Source organism: Diabrotica virgifera, chromosome 7, assembly GCF_917563875.1.
Source record: "Diabrotica virgifera virgifera chromosome 7, PGI_DIABVI_V3a".
NCBI classification, from domain to species: domain Eukaryota; kingdom Metazoa; phylum Arthropoda; class Insecta; order Coleoptera; family Chrysomelidae; genus Diabrotica; species Diabrotica virgifera.
In genome coordinates this window covers 27,532,120-27,555,006 of record NC_065449.1, presented here as the reverse complement: position 1 = coordinate 27,555,006, position 22,887 = coordinate 27,532,120, and the positions used below count along the sequence as shown (strand labels likewise).

Sequence of the window (22,887 nt, the reverse complement as noted above, 5' to 3'; positions counted from 1 at the left end):
AAATATAAAATAAGGGGGCAAAATAAGCCTGGTATTATTCAATGTTTTTCAACAACTTTATTAATTGTATTAATTAATTAATTAACAAATTTTTTTTATTAATTAATTAAGACAAAAAGAAGAAAGTATATAATTTATTTAATTCACAATACATTTTACTGTTGTCCTAAAACAGAAAAAAAAATATTTATTTGATAAATAACTGAAAAATGAATTTATACCAACTCAAACGTCCTCACTGTATTTGTTTATAAGCCAAAAAATTGTTTATAACTTTAAAACAGTGTTGAGGCCGCTTAAATAATCCAATTTTAGTTCTGTAAAGTGTATTAGATAGGTAGAGCGCCTCTTTATATGTAAAAAAATTAGGAAACTTCTAAATGGTCTACTTTTTGTTCAGAAAGTTTTTAAAAATTTTAAACTTTTTTAAAAAAATTTAGATTGCCAAATTATTATGCAAAATTTATTAAGTCGATTTTAATGAAATTTGGTGGGCGATTTAAGTATGTTGTAAGAATTTTCTAAGCGAATTACGAAGGTTCTAAGTGCAACCAAAGCGGTTGAAAAACATTGAATAAAAGCAGGCTTATTTTGTCCCCTTATTTTGTATGTATTACTATTTTGCAGAAAAGTTAATAATTTAAGACATGTCTAATATGATACAAAATTCAATTATCTTTATTTTATTTCCCACTACTTTTTTCCAAAATGAATCGTTTTAAAGTTATAAGCAAAGAAAGTAGAAAAATATCGATGTTTTTCGAAATTTTTACATATTTTAATTTTTTTATTAATGTTCCGGGAATATTTGAGAAGGAGCATAAGTCAATTATTATTACTGAAGGTGTCACCTAAATTTATCTGCAAAAATCCGAATGCCACCTCGCACATCCAAAAATAGAAAAAGGATCTCCCCGGCAAAAATGCCATACGATATTATTATTGCTACCTTTACATAATTTTTACTTTAACAATTTTCTATTTGACTAATTAACAACAGCCCTCATCTACAAAACTAATTCTGAAAAACTACAAATTATAAACGATTCTAATAAAAAATTCTAATGAACAATTAATAACAATTAGAATAAACAAAATATAATTATTTTTTTAAATTTTAACCATTTTTGTGAACATATTATAATTTTTATAAAAGTGCTCCCAGCTCTCATTCTCAGATGAGAAATGCCAGCACTATTTATCTAAAAATAATCAAGAATAATTTCAAGTGCAGGTCTAATCGACTTGTATCGTATTCCCAATGGTATTTTGGTGAGCCTCAGACCCTTAGCCGAAAATATCCATTGAGTTTTAAAATATCAGGTTTTTTGTTATATATTTTTTGTTTGATTAATAGTTTTTGATTTATTTTATTTCATATTTGATTTTTATTTTTTTTTTAAATTTTTTATTATATAAATATTTATTTAATTGTTCCATTATTTTATTCTATATTTTTATATGTAATTTTAATTTTTTTATATTATAATTTCTTATTCAAATTCATAGAGGTTGGATATTTACTTGATTTCTTCTTCGCCTAATATTATATAATTTTAATTGTTTCTTTGATATTATGTCCGCTAAATTATTTAGTGTATAATTCTTAATTTTTTATTATATTTTCTATATGTATGCCAACAAGGTCTTTTCTCATTCTTTGTAATTCTTGTGTATTTGCTTGTCTTCCGCAATTAAATACTATGTGTTCTGGTACCTATTTCTCCACATTCACAATTTTCATTATCTTTTAAATTAAATCTATGCATGTGTGTAGGGTACGGACCGTATCCTGTAAGAAAATATATTAATCCTTTTTTTGGGTTAAAATAATTTGGTATATTATTCAAATTTGGAATAAAATTATAGAGACGTCTAACTTTAGGGGAATTATCCCATTCGTTTTGCCATTTTCTATTTAATGTTTCTTCTAATTCTCTTTTTGTTCTTATTTTTATTCCCATTAATTGTATTATTTTTTCATAATTTTCTTTTCTTTGCCAATATCTACATGCACGTTTTTGTGCTTCGAAGTACATGGGCATTACACCAGTTAAGACTGTTAATGCTGGTGTTGCTGTAGTACTGAAGGCCCATTCATGTCATTCTAACAAGGAAACCTCTTTGTGCTTTATTTAGTTTTTCGATATATTTATTATTTGTTAGTCTGTGTGCCCATACACTTGCACCGTACCCTACAATTGAGGCCAGTATCAATTGCAAATATGAGAGCAGCCATTTGATGTAGCAATATGTTCACCTCTAATGAAGATAAGAACATTACAATGATTCACATCAAATCTGTTGTGTGTCCTTCAAGGCCATAATATTTTTTATTTCCAAAAATTAAAAAAAAAGCAGTTAAAGGGAAATGTTAGGAGAGAGGATATAATCTTCTATATGACCTTTTAATACGTAGATTATACATAAATTATACACAAATACCCACTATATTTTAAAAAGTTATCAACAAAATTACAGATAAGGATAATTGGCATGCATTATTAACAATTTTAATTTTTATTGGAAACCCACGAATAAAACAAAATTAAAACTATGTATGAATTCTTGTTTTTTAGAATTTTCTGATTGTAGTATCTTAATTTTTATATAAGATCTTTAGTATCAGTTTTCCTAATATTTCAACAGAAAATATGTCAGGGTTATCCTATTATAACAGGATTTATCCTTGACTTTTTCTATATAGGAAGAAGAGAAGAAGTATTAAAAATAACAGTAGTCATGATTTTGTTCTGTAGACGGAATATCTCAGAAAGTGAATGGAGGTTTTTAAAGCTGCGAATTTGTCACGGGAAAAATTAAAGAAAACTGTTTGGCCATATTGATAAATTTAACGATATACAAACGAAGGGAATCAGCTGAAATTTTGGGGATTGTTTAAAGGATGGCTTCTATGTTAGAAACAATGTCTTCAGCTGGAAAGCTCTGAGGAGTTTTTGGAAAGACAGAAGAATATTTTCTTTATGTAGCAATCAATGGAACAAAAAGATATAGTTAAAGCTTGTAGCTACTGTGCTATGAGTATGTAAGACTATTGTATGTGAATGAATTGACCCAGTTGTCAATCGACACAAAGGAGGGCCAAAAACAACATTGGAGAACAAGTTATCATGGATATCATGGATATGGAAATTCATTGATAGATAGGTATAGAAAGCAAATAATGGAAAAGAATCAATGGAGATTATGGAGAACACTAAAAAGCATGCCCAGCTATGAAAAGTGAAAATATGAAGTAATTCCCCATGACCATAGAACCACAAAAACCCTGATATGAGGCGGTTTGTATTCCATAAGGGATGTGTAGCCTTATCTATCTATCATAAATTAATTTTGAGGGCAGAAGAACAGTCGACTTTGTCTTCTATTGTTTCTATTACTTTTCATTTCCTTGAATATAAAGTTCTAATATCTTGAAACTTGGTACAATTTCCTCTTGGTAACCCTTCTAAATAAGGCGCATACTCCTGTTTCCGTTTTGTCACCCATCCATTTATGTCTTTCCCTTCTAAATAAGGCGCATAATATCTCAACAACCATCTGGCGCATGCAAAACTGAATGTTTCTTGGGAGGAACAACGCTTGGAACATACTGATAGGCCCAAATGTCTTGCAGTGATACTAGACCGGTCACTAGCGTACAAATTCCACTGTCAGAGCACAAGACAAAAGGTTTCTATGAGAAACAACCTTCTCCGGAAACTTGTAGTGAACAAGTGGGGTGCAAACCCCCAGGTCTTAAAGTCAACAGCTGAGGCCTTATTTTTTTCAACAGGGGAATATGCTTGTCCCGTCTGGGGTAGTTGTAAACATGACCAACAAATCACCACAGCGTTAAATGAAACATGTAGAATAATTACCGGTTGTATGAAGCCTACCCCTCTACCCCTACTGTACCGGGCAGCTGGATTTGCATCACCAGAAGACCGTAGATGTGCCTCACAATATGTGGAGAAGTTCAGGCAAACTTTCAATGAAAGGCACCAATTATGCGGGTTTAACGAACCGCCAGGAACCAGCTGACTTAAATCAAGGACAAGGTTTATGAGAAATGTCAGCGTCAAACCACCTGAACTGTTCCCCCTACATCCAGAACGACCTAATGGAATGAACCTGGACTGGAGAACCTGGCGGACACTCAATCGCATACGCACAAGTGTTGCCCCCGTAAAACAGAACCTCATTAAATGGGACATGAAGACAGATAACGACGCACTTTGTGAATGTGGGGAAATACAGAACGTAGAGCACCTGAGAGTATGCAGACTTTGCCCATCACAGTGCACCCTCGATGATTTATGGCTCGCAAAGATAAAGGGTGTAGACGTAGCCTGATACTGGGCAGAAAAACTGTAGTCGGATCCAGGCAAGAAAAAGTAAAGTAAGTTCTAAATAAGGAAGTGCTATTGAATATTAGGTTAACAGTAAGTATTGTTTTTTTATCCATATTTTTTTCTTGAAAAGAAAGTCATAGGGTTTAAAATAGTACATATGTTCATCAAGTCACTATACAAAATTCACCAAGTTATGGTCTGTAAAAAGAAGAGTTCTTGTGAGCAACTAGGGCAGTCAATGAGGGTATTTGGATACGAATTCCATCCTACTACATCGATTCACTTGATATTGACTTGATATTTTCACAGTAAGTAGGGAATAGCTCAAGAAACAAAGTCTACCCTATGCCGATGTGCGCTTTTATCTTGGGGGTGGTTCCCACCCCTTCTCGGGGGTGAAAAATGTTTTGGTTAAAATAGCCACGGAAGAGGCTAGGGAACCTAATTTTAAGCAAAAACTGTTCTATAATTATTTTTTGAAAACTCGATACTTTTTAAGTTATTCGTGGTTGAAAATTGGCCATTTTCATTGAAAAATTACACCTTTTCGGACGGATTTTTGCGAATACCTTAAAAACTATGCATCTAACAAAAAAACTATATAAAATATTTCTGTAGGTAATAAAAAAACAAAGAGATTTGTTCCTTCATAAATCTTCTAGTTAAAATACAAAGAGGGGTATGGTAGGTTAGAAGAGTTTGTTTTTTTGCTGCATGCTCAAATCGGTTTATTCAACTTGAAATAACAGAGAAACTGTCGATTTTAGGTGTATAATGATACTAATAACTTTTGTAGGGCTTGAAAAGACCTTTAAAATGAGCAATACTAAATGTCGATCACAGTCAAACTAAGTGAGATATTTTGCAAAAAAGTTGATGACTAATGTATTTTAAGGAGAAATGAGAAGTATATTTAACCCCTCATCCATTAGAACTTAAATACATATCTTTCCTTCTACAATATTTTTTATTATAGTGTTATTTCTATGTTCAAAAAGTGGGACTGGATTAAAATGAACGGTTTAAAAAAAAATAAGATTAAATTATAGAGCGCATTTTTAAAATTTCTTAAAAATCTTCCTTTTCCTCCATGTAACTCGAAAAATATAAGAGATACGAAAAAAAATACCATACAAAAATGCAGGGCTTTTTCAGCTATAAATTTCCTTTTTGAAGTTATACTTCTTTACGACCGAGGGTGAAATTTTATACTTGCCTGGCGCATGCGCAGACAGACAGTATGTAGTCGTTGCTAATCTTTCAAATTATGTATGTACATATCAGCTTTAGAAAATTTATTATTTATTATAATTTTTGTCTCTTTGGATTTGTCTTCCTCGGGAATAAAATATTTTATAATAATAGTAAGTATATTTACTTTAAATTTTAAAGTATTTTAATACCTCACTTGGTCTATTGAATTTGTCAGGATGTATGAGAAATCTTGTAAGCTGTCAAAGCAAAGGGAGTTTGGCTCGGTGGTAGCGCGTTCGACCAGAGATCGAGAGGTCCCTGGTTCAATTCCGTGTGTTATCCAACTTTTTTTGAAGTTATACTTCTTTACGCGCGATATGAGGGTGAATTTTTATATGTTAAAACCTACGGTCCCGGCGCATGCGCATTATAGCTTTGTTCTGATTGGATCTTCAAATGACATGTCAAAAATTATCCAATATGGCAGTTGTAGCGCAGTTGTGGTTTGGACGGTTGACGGTTTGGTTATGTATGGTTGTTGCGTTTTAAAATTTGTGGGAAGAGAAACAACAAAGGTTAGTTAATAGTTATACTGCCTTTTTAAATAGTTTTCATATTATATTTTTGAAGTTATACTTCAAAATGTTTTAATTTATGTAAGTATGTATCAGTTCAGAAAAGGTGTGGAAGGAATATATTAGTGTTTTTAAATATATTTTTCTACAAACGTGTTAAAAATGCAATTTTTAGGAATGCAACTTTTAGGAGCGTTAAAAATGCTACTTTAAGGCACTAGTGCTTTAAACATTTTAAGGCACTGCAGTTAAAAGTGAATTGTCAAATTGTGAAACGTCAAAATATTTATATTTCATTTATTAACATTAATATTAATAATACAACTTGCGCAATTTGAAAAAGGTGGTTTAAAAGGTTTTTTATTATAATTTTGTGTCTTTGGATTTGTCTTCCTTGGGCGTAAAATAATAAAACATCTATTTTTATATTTCACTTGTCACCGTGATGTATAATTATGTATATCTGAAAGGTAAGTGCATACGGCTTGATGGTCTTGTTGGTAGAGCATTAGACCAGAGATCAAAAAATCGCGAGATTGCGGGTTTCATATTTTTTTTTTTAATATTTGGCATTGGTTTTGGTTCATTTTTGGTAATTATTGTTAATTTTTTGTATTGTAACTGTTAAGTAGGTATATTTATTTCGTTGAAATTATATTATAATAGAAGTATAACTTCTTACGTGCGTACAAAGTACACACACATTCTTTTTTTATTTTTAGTATTGTTTTAATAAAATTTTTTTGGAAAGTAGTAAGTAAAAATTAGTTTAATCTTTAAATACAAATAACCTGTTGAAAGTATATTTATTTCGTTGAAATCATATAATAGTAGTATAACTTCTTACGTGCGTACAAAGTACACAGATATTCTTTTTTTTATTTTTCATTACTGTATTTCTTATCATTTTCAAGTTACATGCAGAAAAAGGAAGATTTTTAAGAAAATTTAAAAATGTGCTCTATAATTTGATTTTTTTTTTCAAAAACCATTCATTTTAAACCTGTCCAACTGTTTGAACATTGAAATAACCCTATAATAAAAGGTATTGTAGAAGTAAAACGATTCATTTACATTTTGGTGGATGGGGGTTAAAATTACTTCTCAATTTTTCTTAAACTACATTAGTTATCAATTTTGTTTGCAGCATATCTCGCTTAGTTTTAATGTAATGGACCTCTAATATAGCTCATTTTAAAGGTCTTTTCAAGCACTACAAAAGGTATTAGTGGCATTATACACCTAAAGTTGGACGTTTCTCTGTTATTTCAAGTTGAATACACCAATTTGAGAATGTACCAAAAAACAAACTATTTTCACCTACCATATCTCTTTTTGTATTATAACTAGACTAGAAGATTTATGAAGGCAAGTGTCTCTTTGTTTTTTTATAACCTACAAAAATGTTTAATATAGTTTTTTTTTTTCGTTAGATGCATAGTTTTTAAGGTATTCGCAAAAAACCGTTCGAAAAGGTATTAAGTATGTTTCAATGAAAATGGCCAATTTTCATGACCAATGTTATTTTAACCAAAAATTTTTCCACCCCTAAGAAGGGGTGGGAACCACCCCCAAGATAAAAGCACACATCGGCATAGGGTAGACTTTGAATTAGAAGATAAGTAGAGGCTAGGCCCAAAATTTCATTAAAATCCATGCAGTAGGATAGAATTCGGAGGTAATATCCTATTCTTGCTCCCATTGACTGGCGTACAACATGAAATGAACTACTTTAGATTTATCACTGTGCACTCTAACAGACAGTAGTAATGTTTTTGGCAGATATTGTGTTTCATAGACATACAAGTATTGGTTGATTCGGTATTCAACCATTGGACTCAACTTTATCCACCAAACTTGGTAGGACAGAAGTAGCTTCAATAATATAGCTAACTATTTTTAATGAGAAATAAGCCACAATTTTACTAAAAAATGATTTTATTAACGTTTCGACGTCCAAATCGGATACCTTTGTCAAAATACAAAAAATATTAATAAATTAAACAAAAATGTTGTTGCTTAGTAAAAAATTCTTCTAATAATTTATTTAATCTGACTCATTTATATCGGCAATTCAGACATATATTATACATTTTAAAGTAGAAGACTTTAAAATGATATTGCCACTATTTATGAGTTGTGTTCCTGGGACGACTTTACTGAAAGATAGTTCATTCGATTACATGAAATCAACCCCAACTCAAGAATATCCGTCCCAAAAAAATCATAGCATGTGATCTGTCTTTAAAAAGACAACCACATGCAATGGTGACAGTAAAATTCTCGCGTTGGAGATTCCATAGTAAATCACGGAGGGAAAACCAGGAAAAAACCTCGTGATACTATCCCAACATCGTAACTATTAGGTCTTACTTTAGTTTAGTCTCAAAACTAATACCAAATTCCGACCTTAATATTTTTTTTTGGTCTTCGGGCTCATGTGCCGTTTCAGTCAGTAGCAAATGTGTAACCTATTCTAACTAAACCTGTGACTAAACTAACTACACTATTATTCTGGAATTTAAAAGAAGAACTACGATGGGGAGAGGAACTAGGATTACTTTTCGCACCTAGGGGTTATTCAAGGTGACTCACAGACAGAAAAGGTAGACTGACCTTAATATGTAATATGTTATTTTAAATTATAAATAATATTAAAAATACATAGAGATATAAATAATACTAAAATACAAAATATAAAATGTACTAACTCGATCTGTTATTGACTTACTAATCGTGGTATTTTCTTTTTATTGACTTCCTCTTTTAATATGGCTAACCACATCCTATTGCATTCTACCGAGGAATTTGCGACACAATTGGTTTCATTTAGCGCAATTAGAGCCGCTTCTTTGATTTTTCTCTTTTTACTATCTGTTTCTTTCAGGACTATACTTGAATCTATCCACTGAACTGTATGTTCATTATCCCATGCGTATTGACATATTAGAGATCTATCAAATTCTCTATTTTTAATATAAGACTGATGTTCACTTATTCTAACGTTTAATGGTCTTGATGTTTCACCTAAATAAAATTGTCCACATTCACAAGGTATTTTATAAATACATTTCTTTGTTCTTTCTTGTTCACTGTTAGGTTTAGTTTTAGATAGAATAGATCTCAATGTGTTTGTTGTTTTGAATGTTGTTGAAATGTTGAATTTATTTCCTATTGTTTTAAGTTTCTCGGATAGTCCTTTTATATATGAAGAGTACAGGTGAAAAACAAAGAATGTCACATTTTATACATATTGAGATAAACGCCAATAAAGGTTTAATTCTTATTGATATCTAAAAACTACTTAGGAGAGTCTTAGCAGAATTCTATCAATTCTTATTCTATAGTCTTAATATAATTTGATTTAATCTATATTAACTTATTAATTTAATAATGCACCAAAAAACTGCTAACATTCCTTATTTTTGTTCAGTGGCGTGCGGACAATCCTAGTCCTTCACATGGCTACAAATTGTAGGAACATTTTTATAAACTGATCTTACTGTTTATTGTCCTGAATCAATAGCCTAGTTGATAGTACTCAGCCAAAATTACTGAAAAAGTGACATTCCTGGTTTTTCCCCTGTACTCTTCATGTGGTATTGATATTTTCCTCATATTATTTCTTGTGAATGTTATAAGATCCCGTTCTACGTTGTTCTGTTCTATTCGATCCAATCTTGACAATTCCTTATTTATAAACGATAAAGGATAATTATTTTTTAATAAAACATATGTTAACAATTGTTTTTCTTCTAAGAATGAATTTTTTTTTAGTAAAATTATGGCTTATTTCCCATTAAAAATAGTTAATTACAAAAATGGTACAAGAAAATAGCTTCAGAACAACAATAATATATAGCTGCTACTGATTGTCAAAGTGTCAAATTAAATTGATATTTTCATTCTAAAGATTATCCTTATATTTCTCCTTACTTTAAATGATGGATTACAAAAACACTCAGACATGAATTTACATTTTAAACCCTTTAAAAACATCTTTTCTTTATCTTCTTTAAATTAAAATTGTTTTAAAATGTTAAAATATGTAAATGCAACTGTTTTTCCATGTTCACTAATAAATATTTTATCATCTCTCATTAGTTTAAGTTTATTTTGTAGTCAATAACAATAATTGTAAATTTAACTGTTGATTAAAAAAAGTGTATAGATTAACACACAAACAATTTCTTAAGGGCAACCAAAGTTCGAAAATTGAATTTTTTAAATTTTTTGGGTTGTGATTGAAAATTATTCTCTGAAATCTTCTCTTTGCAACGCTATATAACACATTATAGTATAAAATATCCATGGTTACAAAATATTTGTTTTCTGAACATCTACACTCAACTTACCGTGTACCGGTAGCTTATAGTGTTTTATGTTTTTGCGACTTCCCAAATACTACGTTTTTAACTTTTGATGTCAAATATCTCTGAATCCTTAGATGATAGAAGGTTCAAATTTTTACAGTAGTTGTAGATAGATAATATCAAGTGCAGCGTAAAGTTTTATTAAAAAATGTACAAAAACAAGTAAAATAAAAAATAAAACCTACCCTTTTTTTGGGTTTTTTTTTGTAAGAGTGTTTTAAAAAAATTTAAAATAAATGTTTCTTTCACTCTCACTTTACAAAAATCTACGCAGAACTAAACAATACATGTAGTTTCAAAATAAAAAAAATAGGTCTCTAAGTGCTTTGGTTACAGAGCTATGTGACATAAGATTAATATTGTCGTTAAATGGGACTTTGGGTGCCCTTAAGCTTTTCTTGTGGATTTCTGTGGATCTATAACTAAATAAAAATGTATTTGTGCCCCACTAAAACACAACCAATATTTAACCATAAAATCTAATATCACTCTTTGACTACAAACATACATAACAATATTATTAAACCCTTTTAATATGTCAAGTAGTTAGGAATTGAAGTAAACAACAAATTAAAGTTCAACTACAAAACATATTATACGAAAAGAAAAATTATAATTACAGCAAAATACTTTGCAAGTTACAATATAATAGAAAGAAGGGTTACAATATAATAGTAATATTCATAAAATGATCTGCTTATGCATGGCGAAATATGGTTCTATAATTTTCTATAATACCTCAGTATTTAAAAATCAAAAAAATTATGTACATCGTTTTTCAACTGGAAAATCTGGGGGAAGTCAATAGAAAAGGCTTACCATTTCTTGGTTATCGAAATGTTTACTGATTAATGGTTCTTTATTAACATTTACACAAAAAAATGACTTTTTTCATTCATTTCAATATTGTGAAAAAACTGTGCATTGTAGATGAACACATTTCAACAGACTTTCTTGAAAATACTTGCTCTTCTATCTGTTTATCCTGTTTGGACAAAAAGAGGTAATTTTTTATGGCTATACAGGTGCTTGGTCAATACTTAGAAGGCTGTTTTGTCTCATTCTCTTCGTAAGGTTGCAAATGTTCATGTTTTAAAAAAATATATTAATTTTTAATTGTTTAATTACAAATAATTGATGCATAGAACCCAACATATTTTTTAAATTCACAGTGTGAATCCAGAATCCACTGTGTTTCATATTACAGTTAACTTCGATCTTTAATATGGTAATTCAAATATTCTATACTACAATTCAATAAGCTATGCAGGAGACGAAAACATTAGTTGGTGATGACGCTGTCACCAGCAAAATAGAGATGACTATTGGACAAGTTGTGGGGTCCTAGAAGTTAGCTACAAATGGCTAGATGTAATTTTCACAAAACGAGATACAGTTGGAAAAATGAAAGAATTCCCATGAACGATCACATCAATCACTTATTTTGTATTTGCTGTCTTTTTCTATAAATAACAAACGTTTGTTATAGAAAAAGATAGCAAATACAAAATATCTGATTGATGTGATCATTCATGGGTATTCTTTCATTATTCTGACTGTATTTAAATTTGGAGTGTTGCCATGTGATGTATATAATGTATAATATGTTGTAGGCTTCAAATATACAGAGAAAGCTTTGAAAACTACGTTTTTATTACATTATTTTATTTTGCTAATTCTTAATTTGTATAAAACATGAATAAATATTTGTTGTTTGTTTTGATATTAATTGCAGTTAATTACTTATTACAAATTTGTTTTGGCAATTGTCTTGATAGTTTCGTTGATAGATCTGGCAATAGAGTCAGAACATTTGAATTTGCCTTTGCCATATTGCACAGATGTTCTGTTGATATCAATTTTATGGCCATTTCTTTAACTTATTTTTCACTGTTTAACTTTAGTATTTATACAAATCTTATTTTCATTCATATTGATAATAATAAACTAAAAATATATAATAAAATCTTAAAACTGCGGAATTTTACTTATTTTGCACTTTTTAACTTTATTATTGATACTGAAATCCTGGTAATTGACATTATTAGAGAACATTAAAATTTTTTCTTGTTATTTTAACTAGTTTATGTTCTGTGTTAATAAATTAAGTCATAAATATCACAAGCTTTTTCCCGATTTATTCTAAGAACACATGGCAACACTGCCTTGCCTTCATGAGTCTTCATTTCATTATATATGTAGCTAACTTCTTGGACCCAAGAACTTAATGTTGTCCTGGCTATTTTATTTTATTTAGTTTTGGAATATTCTTGGACAATCGTTATTTGGATAAATGCTTAAATTATTCCTTGATTTATCTAATACTTTTTCACTAACTATGTATTCAGTGATTACAATAATTTATATACCTACTATGCAATACAAACTAATACTTACTTAATGGAGAAAAGAGAAAAAGTGATGAAGTGATTTTAATAATAATATACTGTTACTATGGAAGGAGTAGATAAATTTTGAACATCTTTAACTATTAAAATTTAACTACATAGTTGTTTACATGCCCTGCATTGCTTATTGAAATTTAGTCTGTTTAACATGTTGCCTACAAACTATGAGATAACTCATAGATTACATTATTTTCTAGAACTCTACTAGGAGTTATCTCATACATAATGTGATTAAATAAATTTGTCATTTTGGGCCACATTTCTTAAAATTGCAGTGGCAGTCAAAGTGTTAATAACAGTTATTCATAAATAACACAAACTTACCTATATCGACTAAAGGCGGTTTGTCTCTTCCTCTTTTGATACACAAGAAACATTCAATAGTCCTTATACTACCATGATTCAAATCTGCACTTAAGCCTGTTGGTGTTTTACTAATCACTTCGAAGTCATCAGGTTTAACTTCTCCTAAACTTGGAAAGATAACACTGATATCTGTAATGGGTGGCTGGCCATGACTGGCTTTCAAGCTTCCTCCCTCAGACAAAGTTGTCTCATCCAGAGTCTCTGGAATTTCTGGTAAACCAGCTACTACAAAATAATCTGCGACTCTTCTATCATCCATTTTTGATGTGTATTATTCCTTAAAAGCTAAAAATAAGGCACATAACTTAATTAAGTAGGATATTTGAGGTGTTTGTTTTGTTGCTTTTTATCCTTTTCCTTTCATTACTTTAGATGAGTCATCGAACACTTGCACTTTTTTATACAAATAACACGTATAAACAATAAGAGAAACAAATTAACACAACATTCTTTAACAAGTCATTTTAATCAGATGTATTTGTAATGGACTTTATTATTGACGTTCTTCCTGATACTCGTTTTGTCGTTTTCAGGTTATTTTTGTTATTTCCCAAGGAAAAATGTCAAAATATGGTGATCCTCTGAAATCAGTGTTGCCACTACGTAACACAATATGTGCCACAACCCCTTATTTTCCTTAAATATCTCGTCAACTAATTGTATTTCCAATTATAGATTCATTGCTAAAGCACATGTTTTAATATTTTATTTAAACCAACGTCTTCATTAACATATTTGTTGCTAAATTAGCTTTTTAAAATTCAAGAATACTCATAATTTCATCTTAGTTACTTTCTTGTGTTAATGTTGGTGAATCTCTTTAACGCTGTCCTGTTCTGTCAGTGTCAGTGTCAGTTGAAGGGTTAATGTCAGAGATGTGACATGAACTGTTTTATAGAGGTTTGATTTTGTTTAAAGAAGTTTAATATTAATTAGTTTAAATAACTGATAAACTTCAAGGACAATTTATTGTCCCAAAATCACCTTCATAATTCTTAGTGTGAGATGACTTAAAATTAGTATCGATTCTCCTAAAGTTGAAGGTTTTATTTGGGTAAGTTAATAAAATTCAGGAGATGATTCATTGGGATATTAACATAATTTTTTATTCTAGACTAATTACTATCATATCTAAACAAAGTCGTGATTGCTATCCTTTCTTTCTTCCTCCCCTTCCTTATACCCTTTCAGGTGCCCGATTTGGGTTTAGTTATGCTCCATATTCACCCATTTCTTTCATTCTTTTCTGTCTTGAGCTATTATTCGCATTTATTCAAGCGTTTTTTGTTTAATCTTTCCCTCATCTTGATGTATCCATTTTTCTCCAGTCTGCCTTTTTTCTTTTTTGTTATATTTCTTGTTTCCTTGAATTTTTCTGGTTAGTCTACTGGGTTTCATTCTTATCAGATATCTGCACCAGTTTAATTGTCTCTTTATTATTTTGTTTAATATTGATTATTGTTTGGTTATCCCTCTTATTGTCTCATTTCTTATTCTATCACATTTGGTCTTTCCTGCTATAGCTAGTAGATGTCTTTATCTTCATTGCCTTTATCCTACTATTATGTTTTGTCTGCAAAGTCCAATTTTCACTCATATACAGGGTGTAACGAAAATACAGGTCATAAATTAAATCACATATTGTGAGACCAAAAATAGTTCGAATGAACCTAATTTACTTTAGTACAAATATGTACATAAAAAAAGTTACAGCCCTTTGAAGTTACAAAATGAAAATCGATTTTTTCGAATATATCGAGAACTATTAGAGATTTTTTATTGAAAATAGACATGTGGCATTCTAATGGAAGGAACATCTTAAAAAGGAATTATAGTGGAATTTGGGCACCCCATAAAAATTTTATGGGGGTTTTGCTCCCTTAAACCCTCCCAAACTTTTGTGTACGTTCCAATTAAATTATTATTGTGGTACCATTAGTTACATTCAATATTTCTAAAACTTTTTTGCCTCTAAGTATTTTTTCGATAAGGCAGTTTTTATCGAGTTGCGGCTTCTTTTTTAATATGTTTACATAAAAGTTTATGGGAGTTTTGTTCTTTTAAACCCCCCAAATGTTTGTGTATGTTCCAATTAAACTTTTACTGCAGTACCATTAGATAAACACAGTGTTTTTAAAACTTTTTTGCCTCTTTGTATTTTTTCGAGAGGGCACTTTTTATCGAGATATTACTTCTTTTTTAATATGGTTCAAAATATACCTAAAAATGTAAATCATAAATAAATTTTCAAATTATTATTACTATTACCAAGTCTCCATAATCGTACTTAGCCATATACAAAATATGTGGTGGATTTGAAAAATATTCAAAATATCTCGATAAAAACTGACTTTTCGAAAAAGTACTAAGAGGCAAAAAAGTTTTTAAAGTATTGTGTTTAACTAATGGTACTACAATAATAATTAAATTGGACCGTACACAAAAGTTTGGGGGGGTTTAAAGGAACAAAACCCCCATAAAATTTTTATGGGGTGTCCAAATTTCACTATATTTTTTTCTTAAGATACTACTATCATAAAAATGCCACATGTCTATTTTCAATAAAAGATCTCTCATAGTTTTCGATATATTGGAAAAAATCGATTTTTATTTTGTAACTTCAAAGGGCTGTAACTTTATTTATGTGCATATTTGTACTAAGGTAAGTTATGTTCAATCAAACTATTTTTGCTCCCAGAATATGTGATTAAATTTATGACCTGTATTTTTGTTACACCCTGTATAGTATCATTGGTATGGTAACACAATCATATTAGGTATTTTCATTTTTGTTTCTTGGAACAATTCTTTTTTCCTCAGAACTGGTGTCAGTTAGTACAGTTTGTTCATTTTTTTGTCGTGTTTGTTACTTCAATCAAGGTCTATTTTTCCATCATTGGTAATTATACTTCCGAGGTAATGATATGCTGTAACTATTTGCGGTTGAGTATTATATTTATTTCATTTTCTTCCATTTCGCTGATGACCATTATTTTACTTTTCCCGGTGTTAATTTCCGTTTTTATTTTCTCTATTTCCTTTGTCCATGTGTTTATAAGTTTTTTACATCTTGGTCACGGAATCTGCTATAAAGGACTATGTTATACGCATATAATAAGACTTCTATTTTTATTGGCTGTGATCTTTTGTATCCTATTATTGTCCATATTTGGTTGATTCTTTCTCCAATATTTCTAGTCAATTCGTTCATGACTATTATGAATAGTAGGGGGCTAAGACTGTCTCCTTGTTTGATACCTCTTTCCCAATTGAATTCTTCAGATATTTCTGCTGTATACATCCTTCTACTACTCTGTAAATACTTTCAATTGTACTTTAATTTTCTGCAAGCACTGCCATATAATTTTTCTTTCTATAGAGTAAAAAACTGCTCTTAGATATATGAATGTCAGAATGAGCTTTCCCCCTGAGTCAATACTTCTTTCTATTATATTTCTAATGATGTTAATGTTATCATTTGTCTGTCTATCTGGTCTTAACGCTGCTTGTTCTTCTCCTAGTTCTTTTTCTACCTCTTGCCTTAGCCTGGTCTCTACTATTTTCGTCTATACGATGACAAACATATTGCTCTATAATTTTTGCAGTTGATGTGTTCTCTCTTTTTGTATACTGGCACTATAAGGTTACTTTACCAGTATTTTGGGATATGTTGCTTATTTCATGCCTCTTTGTATATTTTTCATAGCCAGGATATTAATATATTTTTTTATTGTCGACTAGTTACTATCATGTCTAAACAAAGTCATGATTGCTACACAGATGACATAAAGGTAAAAATTTCCGAAAGATATAAACCTCCCCCTCGTATCAACTTAGCTATTAGTTATGCACAGAGGCTATCTCTAAACAAACAAATTCAAGACAATATGCCAAATTACGAATTTTCTTTAGAAAAAACAGTGTTAAGTAAGATGAAAGAGTGGAAGGAGTATAGATCTGGGGTGGTTCAAGAGAGGAAGGATAAGATAGAAAAGGCTAGAGAAGAAAGAAATGGTGAGTCAAAACTTGTTATATTTGTACTGATTAAAGACTAAATAAATATAGACAGTTGTGTTTCGATTCAATTTGAGTATTGTACCATTCTCTCACACATGTTTCTGGGTATACTTGTCATCAGAGAGTCTTGTAAGAAGACTACTTACATGTCTGCTTCAATGAGAATGTAAATATATCAAAATCAATGGGAAAAACCCAATAGTTGGCTGTATACCATAGTTTAAAAAACTCATACAGAAGTAAAAACTTCAACTTGTATTCTGGTATAAAATCGTTTATTAAAAAACTATCTAAAAAGTTATCCAAATGGATTGCAAAACGTTTTCGTTCTAATTCAGAACATCTTCAGTGCATTCTGCTGAGTAGTTTGAAACTAGCACACTATTCAAAGTGGTAACCCCATAAATGGTTTAAATATGTTATTTTAACAAAACATGGTGACTACAAGTCGATGTTATTAGATATAATAGAACACATGCTCAAAGGGCAACATGGTTCCCTGCTCGAAAATGCTAGGTACTTGCCAGTTCAATGGGCACAGACCAACTGTGACCATTTGGTGTTCAGTTGGTCTGTGCCCATTGAACTGGCAAGTACCTAGTATTTTCGAGCAAGGAACCATGTTGCCCTTTGAGCATGTGTTCTATTATATCTAATAACATCGACTTGTAGTCACCATTCACGAGGAAAAATTTCCTGTAGTTGGCTGTATACCATTACAAAAACATAAAATCCTTTATAAATGGTATATTGGTTTAAATCCCTACATCTCTTTGATGTAGCCCTGTATAGAGATTTTAACAAATATACCTTTTATAAAGGATTTTATGTTGTAGTCACCATGTTTTGTTAAAATAACATATTTAAACCATATATTAAAACAATGTGTTTGTACTATATCTAAGCCATTGTGTATACTCTTTAATAAATCTTTGCAAGAAGGGGTTTTCCCTGATTGCTGGAAACGAAGTTACGTAAAACCTATATTTAAATCTGGTTCAAAGTCAAATGTGGAAAACGACAGAGCAGTTTGTACTATATCAGCAATTCCAAAATTATTAGATTATTTAGTTACTAAGCAGCTTACTTGTGAATTCAGCAGTATTCTGGTGAATGAACAACACGGTTTTGTACAGGGTAAATCTACAGTAACTAATTTACTTCTTTATCAGAATGACATTGTTATTGCTTTGGAGAACAAATTACAAGTAGATTCCATCTATACTGATTTTTCTAAAGCATTCGATAAGGTCAATCATAATATCTTACTTGCAAAACTTACAGCATACGGTGTTTCTGGAAGTCTCTTTGATTGGATGCAAAGTTACCTGACTAATCGAAGTTTAAGTGTAAAAATAGGATGTTTTCTTTCTAATGCTTTTACAGCTACATCTGGAGTACCGCAAGGTTCCCACTGTGGCCCCCTTCTATTTAATCTGTTCTTGAATGATGTTCACTCTATTTTTAAGGAAGTTAACTTTTTAATGTTTGCTGATGATGTTAAAATATATAAGACTGTCAATAATGAGGATAACATTTTTCAGCTTCAGTCACAAGTAAATGATTTTTATGAGTGGTGTGGTAGAAATGATATGGAACTTAATATTAATAAATGCTTTTTAATAACTTTTGCTAGATCCCATTCGCCTATTCACCATCAATATTTTATTAATAATACTCCTGTCACACATGTGAACGAAATTCGGGATTTGGGTATAATATTTGATTGTAAATTAACATTTTACTCTCACATTGACCATACTGTTTCGAAAGCATTTAAGATGTTGGGTTTTGTATTGCGTTCATCAAAAGATTTGTCAATTCACACAATAAAAATCTTATATTGCAGTATCGTGAGATCAATTATTGAATATGGTTCTATTATCTGGTCACCTAGTTATGCATATCAAATCCTAAATATTGAAAAGGTTCAAAACAAATTTTTACGTTTCGCAGCTTTTAAGATGGGTTTAACAGTTAGAAATTATACTTATGATAATATATTAAAGAGATTAAATTTACAAACTCTTGAACGCAGAAGAGTCATGTTGGATATTTGTTGTCTTCGCAAAATTATCTCTGGTGTTATTAACTCCGAAGAATTGATAAGTCTTGTATACTTTAATATACCTGCTAGATTGACACGAAATCCACAAATATTCAAGGAACAACGACATGCTACAAATTATGGTCAATATGCACCAATTAGTAGATTGGCCCTGTATGGAAACAAGTTTAGTCATGTAATAGATCTGTTTGGTTCTTCAGTTTCCTCTATTAAACAAGAACTCGGGCGTCTTGAATTTTGAATTTAAAAATTAAATAGATTTAACTGTTATAGTTAATTCAGTTGTTTTCATCATTTACAAATAATTTATATTCTTTTTTATTTTTTATGTTTGTGTTTTATAGTTGTAGTTTTACATGTATCTAAATTTTATATTTTCATTATTATGACAAAAGCTCTGCTTTATTGTATTTTGTATGTATTGGGTTTATCCCGTTAATAAATAAATAAATAAATAAATAAATAAATATTATGGGGTTACCACTTTGAATAGTGTGCTAGTTTCAAGCTACTCAGTAGAATGCACTGAAGATGTTCTGAATTAGAACGAAAACGTTTTGCAATTCATTTGGATGACTTTTTAGATAGTTTTTTAATAAACGATTTTATACCAGAATACAAGTTGAAGTTTTTACTTCTGTATGAGTTTTTTTGTAAATACAGTAGAACCCCGCAAATCCGAACTAATTGGGGGGACAGCCTGTTCGGATTCCGAAAAGTTCGGATTATCCGAAAGTTAGCCTTAACTAGTAGTTCAAAGCTTTCATTGTGATTTTGAGTAGCCAAACGTTCTCGCAAGAGTGTGGACAATATTTTTGGACTCAAGTTGACTACGAGAGAACCAAAGTAAGTTTGTGTTTAACCTCTATACTTAAACACTTTATAAACCTATATATTAAAGTATAATATTTATTTTTAAGAAATTTTAAATGTCAAAGTTCTAGTAATCCTACATTGTCCAATTTTCTGGCTTTACTCTGTATAATAAACATGTTTTTAAGTTTTTGTCTTGAATTTTTAAATTTTTTTCACTTTCCGTTGGTTCGGATTTGCCGAAAGTTCGGATTCGCGGGGTTCGGATTTACGGGGTTCTACTGTATATCATTTGTTGTATTTGTTTTTTTTTAATATGATTACAGTTGTTTTTTTTAGTGTTTATATAGTATTTTAATCCATATGAGCAGTTATTGTTTTGTAATTGATAGAAAAAACATATACAGTACATATTCTGCTGAAAAAGTGAAACTAATAATATAAGTTAAATTTCTTTAGTCACTTTAACTATATTTTTGTTAAGTGTTGATAACACTTTTGACAATTCAGAGTTAGTTGATTTGTTTTACATATCCTACTAAGAATGGAAAAAAATATATAACTTGTGTATGATATCGACTCCCCCAAGAAAAACTGCCACAACTCAAAATCATTCATTCTGAGATAATTACTTTAAAAGTAATTGTGAAAAGTGATTTTCTTTAATTTTTTAATTACCACTACTTACTACATTTCTCATTTTTTTTAACTTAGTAAATATTTGCAAAATTAGAATTATTGTGTATGAATATAAAGATGTTGGTTTTTGAATGAGTTACTGCAGTCTTTGTCTACAAAAATTTTATTTATATACAACATACTAGAATAAGGGACTGTTCAAGTATTACGTAACGCAGGCTGGGGGGGGGGGGTCAAAAATCTTCAAAAATTGCGTTACGTAATAGTTAAACTCCCATTACAGTGCGTTACGCAGGGGGGAGGGGGGTCAAAAATCTTTAAAAATCGCGTTACGTAATACTTGAACGCTCCCTAATAAAATAAATAAAACTAACACATTTTATTTTTAAAACTAATACATTATATTTGGCTGCACCAAGTTGTAAAACCCATGGTACATTGCTCAAATTGCATGGTATCAAATACCATGAATACCAACTTTCTGACACAAGCTGAAATTTGATATTACCTATTGTGAAAAGTTACATTTAAAATCAAAGAAATGGGTACAATTCAACATGCTAATCTTCCAAGTAAAAATTTATCTAATACTTTGTGTCTAGCTAGACACTGGAATTTTTTACATTACTCTTAACATTCCACAATGCTGATAAGTGCTGATACAAGTCAGTATATTCTAACATACATTTTGTTTTGTCATCCTTTTCCATCCTGCATATTTTTAATATTAGTGTATAACTGTGATAAGTAAGTTAAATTGTAAACAGAGGAATGGCTCTCTTCTTCTTCTTCTTCACGTGCCATATCAGAATTATCCGACGTTGGCGATTACCATTGCAAAGGCTTCTCGACCTTCTGCAATTATTGCATATTGCGTTGCATATTATATGGAACAATTGATATCTGAGTCCATTCACGAATGTTTTTTAACCAAGAAACTTGTTTTCTTCCTACACCTCTACGGCCCTCTATTTTGCCTTTAAGGCTATGGATACATAATTCGCAAATATTTTACGGGTATCACTACTTTTTCTGTCTTTACTTGTCAAATTACGTGTAGTAAAATTCACACTGGTATGGATATGTAAACATTACTAGAATGTCATTCTACTTGGCAATGTCATAATTAACTTAAAGAGATGGCTTTCGAATGTTCTTGGATAACTGTTATTTATATATGAAGACAACACGGAAGAAAGGCGAAATGTCAATTTTTTATTATTTTTGGTTCAGAGCAGCAATATGTAGGTTTTTAGTAGTAGTTTTATGTGAGTCATTCAAACATGGGAAAAAGACGAATCCTCATAGCTTAAAACACGTTATAAAATTCTCCGTACAGGGAAGAAAGGCGAGCGGTTTCAATTTCAAACTCAATTTTCTCAAATTAACCTTTTTGTGACATTTCGCCTTTCTTCCGTGTGGTCTTCATATGTAATTGCAAATTATTAATTCAGTTAATAAATGTGATCATTTTTTCACTAACTATGTATTCAGTGATTGTAATAATTTATATTTATGTAAAACAAAAACTAATACTCAATCAAGAAAAGAGGAAAAGTGTTAAAGTGATTTTTTAATAATATATTGTTACTCTATGGAACGATTACAATTTTGAACATCTTTAACAACAAATTAATTGGATTACAGAATATATCTTGATGTATTCTCTGCTTGGATCTTCCACAAATAATACACAATACATAACTTTTTATTAAGTTCACGTCTTAAATTAATTATTTATCAAATACACTATACATTAATATTATTTAATCAACAACTCAAAATATTCCCGATGCCATGTCAAATATTTAAAATTGTCACTGATTGTCACTGTCTAACTGACAATGTGCTGACAATATTCTATTCGACTAAGTGTGTTGTAAGACAAAGATAGATTTGGAAAATATTACCACAGACATTGTGTTCATTTTTTTCGAATCCTAAAAAACCAATAAATATTTTTGAAAAATTTAAACGCAGAATGAAAGAATTAATTATTACCGAGGGCCGAAAGTCTCTTAGAATAAATAAAAAAATTTATTTTGAATGAGATATTTAAAATTAAAAATCACACTAAAT

The 22,887-nt window shown here is 30.2% G+C and overlaps 2 protein-coding genes across 4 annotated transcripts in view; one reads left to right on the top strand and one right to left on the bottom strand.

Moving 5' to 3' along the window:
* The window catches only part of LOC114329338 (DENN domain-containing protein Crag), an 86,651-nt gene extending 72,842 nt beyond the window's left edge, over positions 1–13,809 (bottom strand). For all 3 annotated transcript variants that reach the window (XM_028278394.2, XM_028278395.2, XM_028278396.2), the window contains exon 1: positions 13,230–13,809. In XM_028278394.2, the coding sequence (XP_028134195.2) occupies positions 13,230–13,530 (301 nt within the window). In that variant the 5' untranslated portion in view covers positions 13,531–13,809. The remainder of the gene's footprint in view (positions 1–13,229) is intronic.
* Positions 13,810–13,951: 142 nt separating this feature from the next.
* The window catches only part of LOC114329339 (ubiquitin-associated protein 1), a 29,230-nt gene continuing 20,294 nt past the window's right edge, over positions 13,952–22,887 (top strand). The window contains exons 1-2 of the mRNA XM_028278398.2: positions 13,952–14,325; positions 17,013–17,285. Of these exons, the coding sequence (XP_028134199.2) occupies positions 17,021–17,285 (265 nt within the window). The 5' untranslated portion in view covers positions 13,952–14,325; positions 17,013–17,020. The remainder of the gene's footprint in view (positions 14,326–17,012; positions 17,286–22,887) is intronic.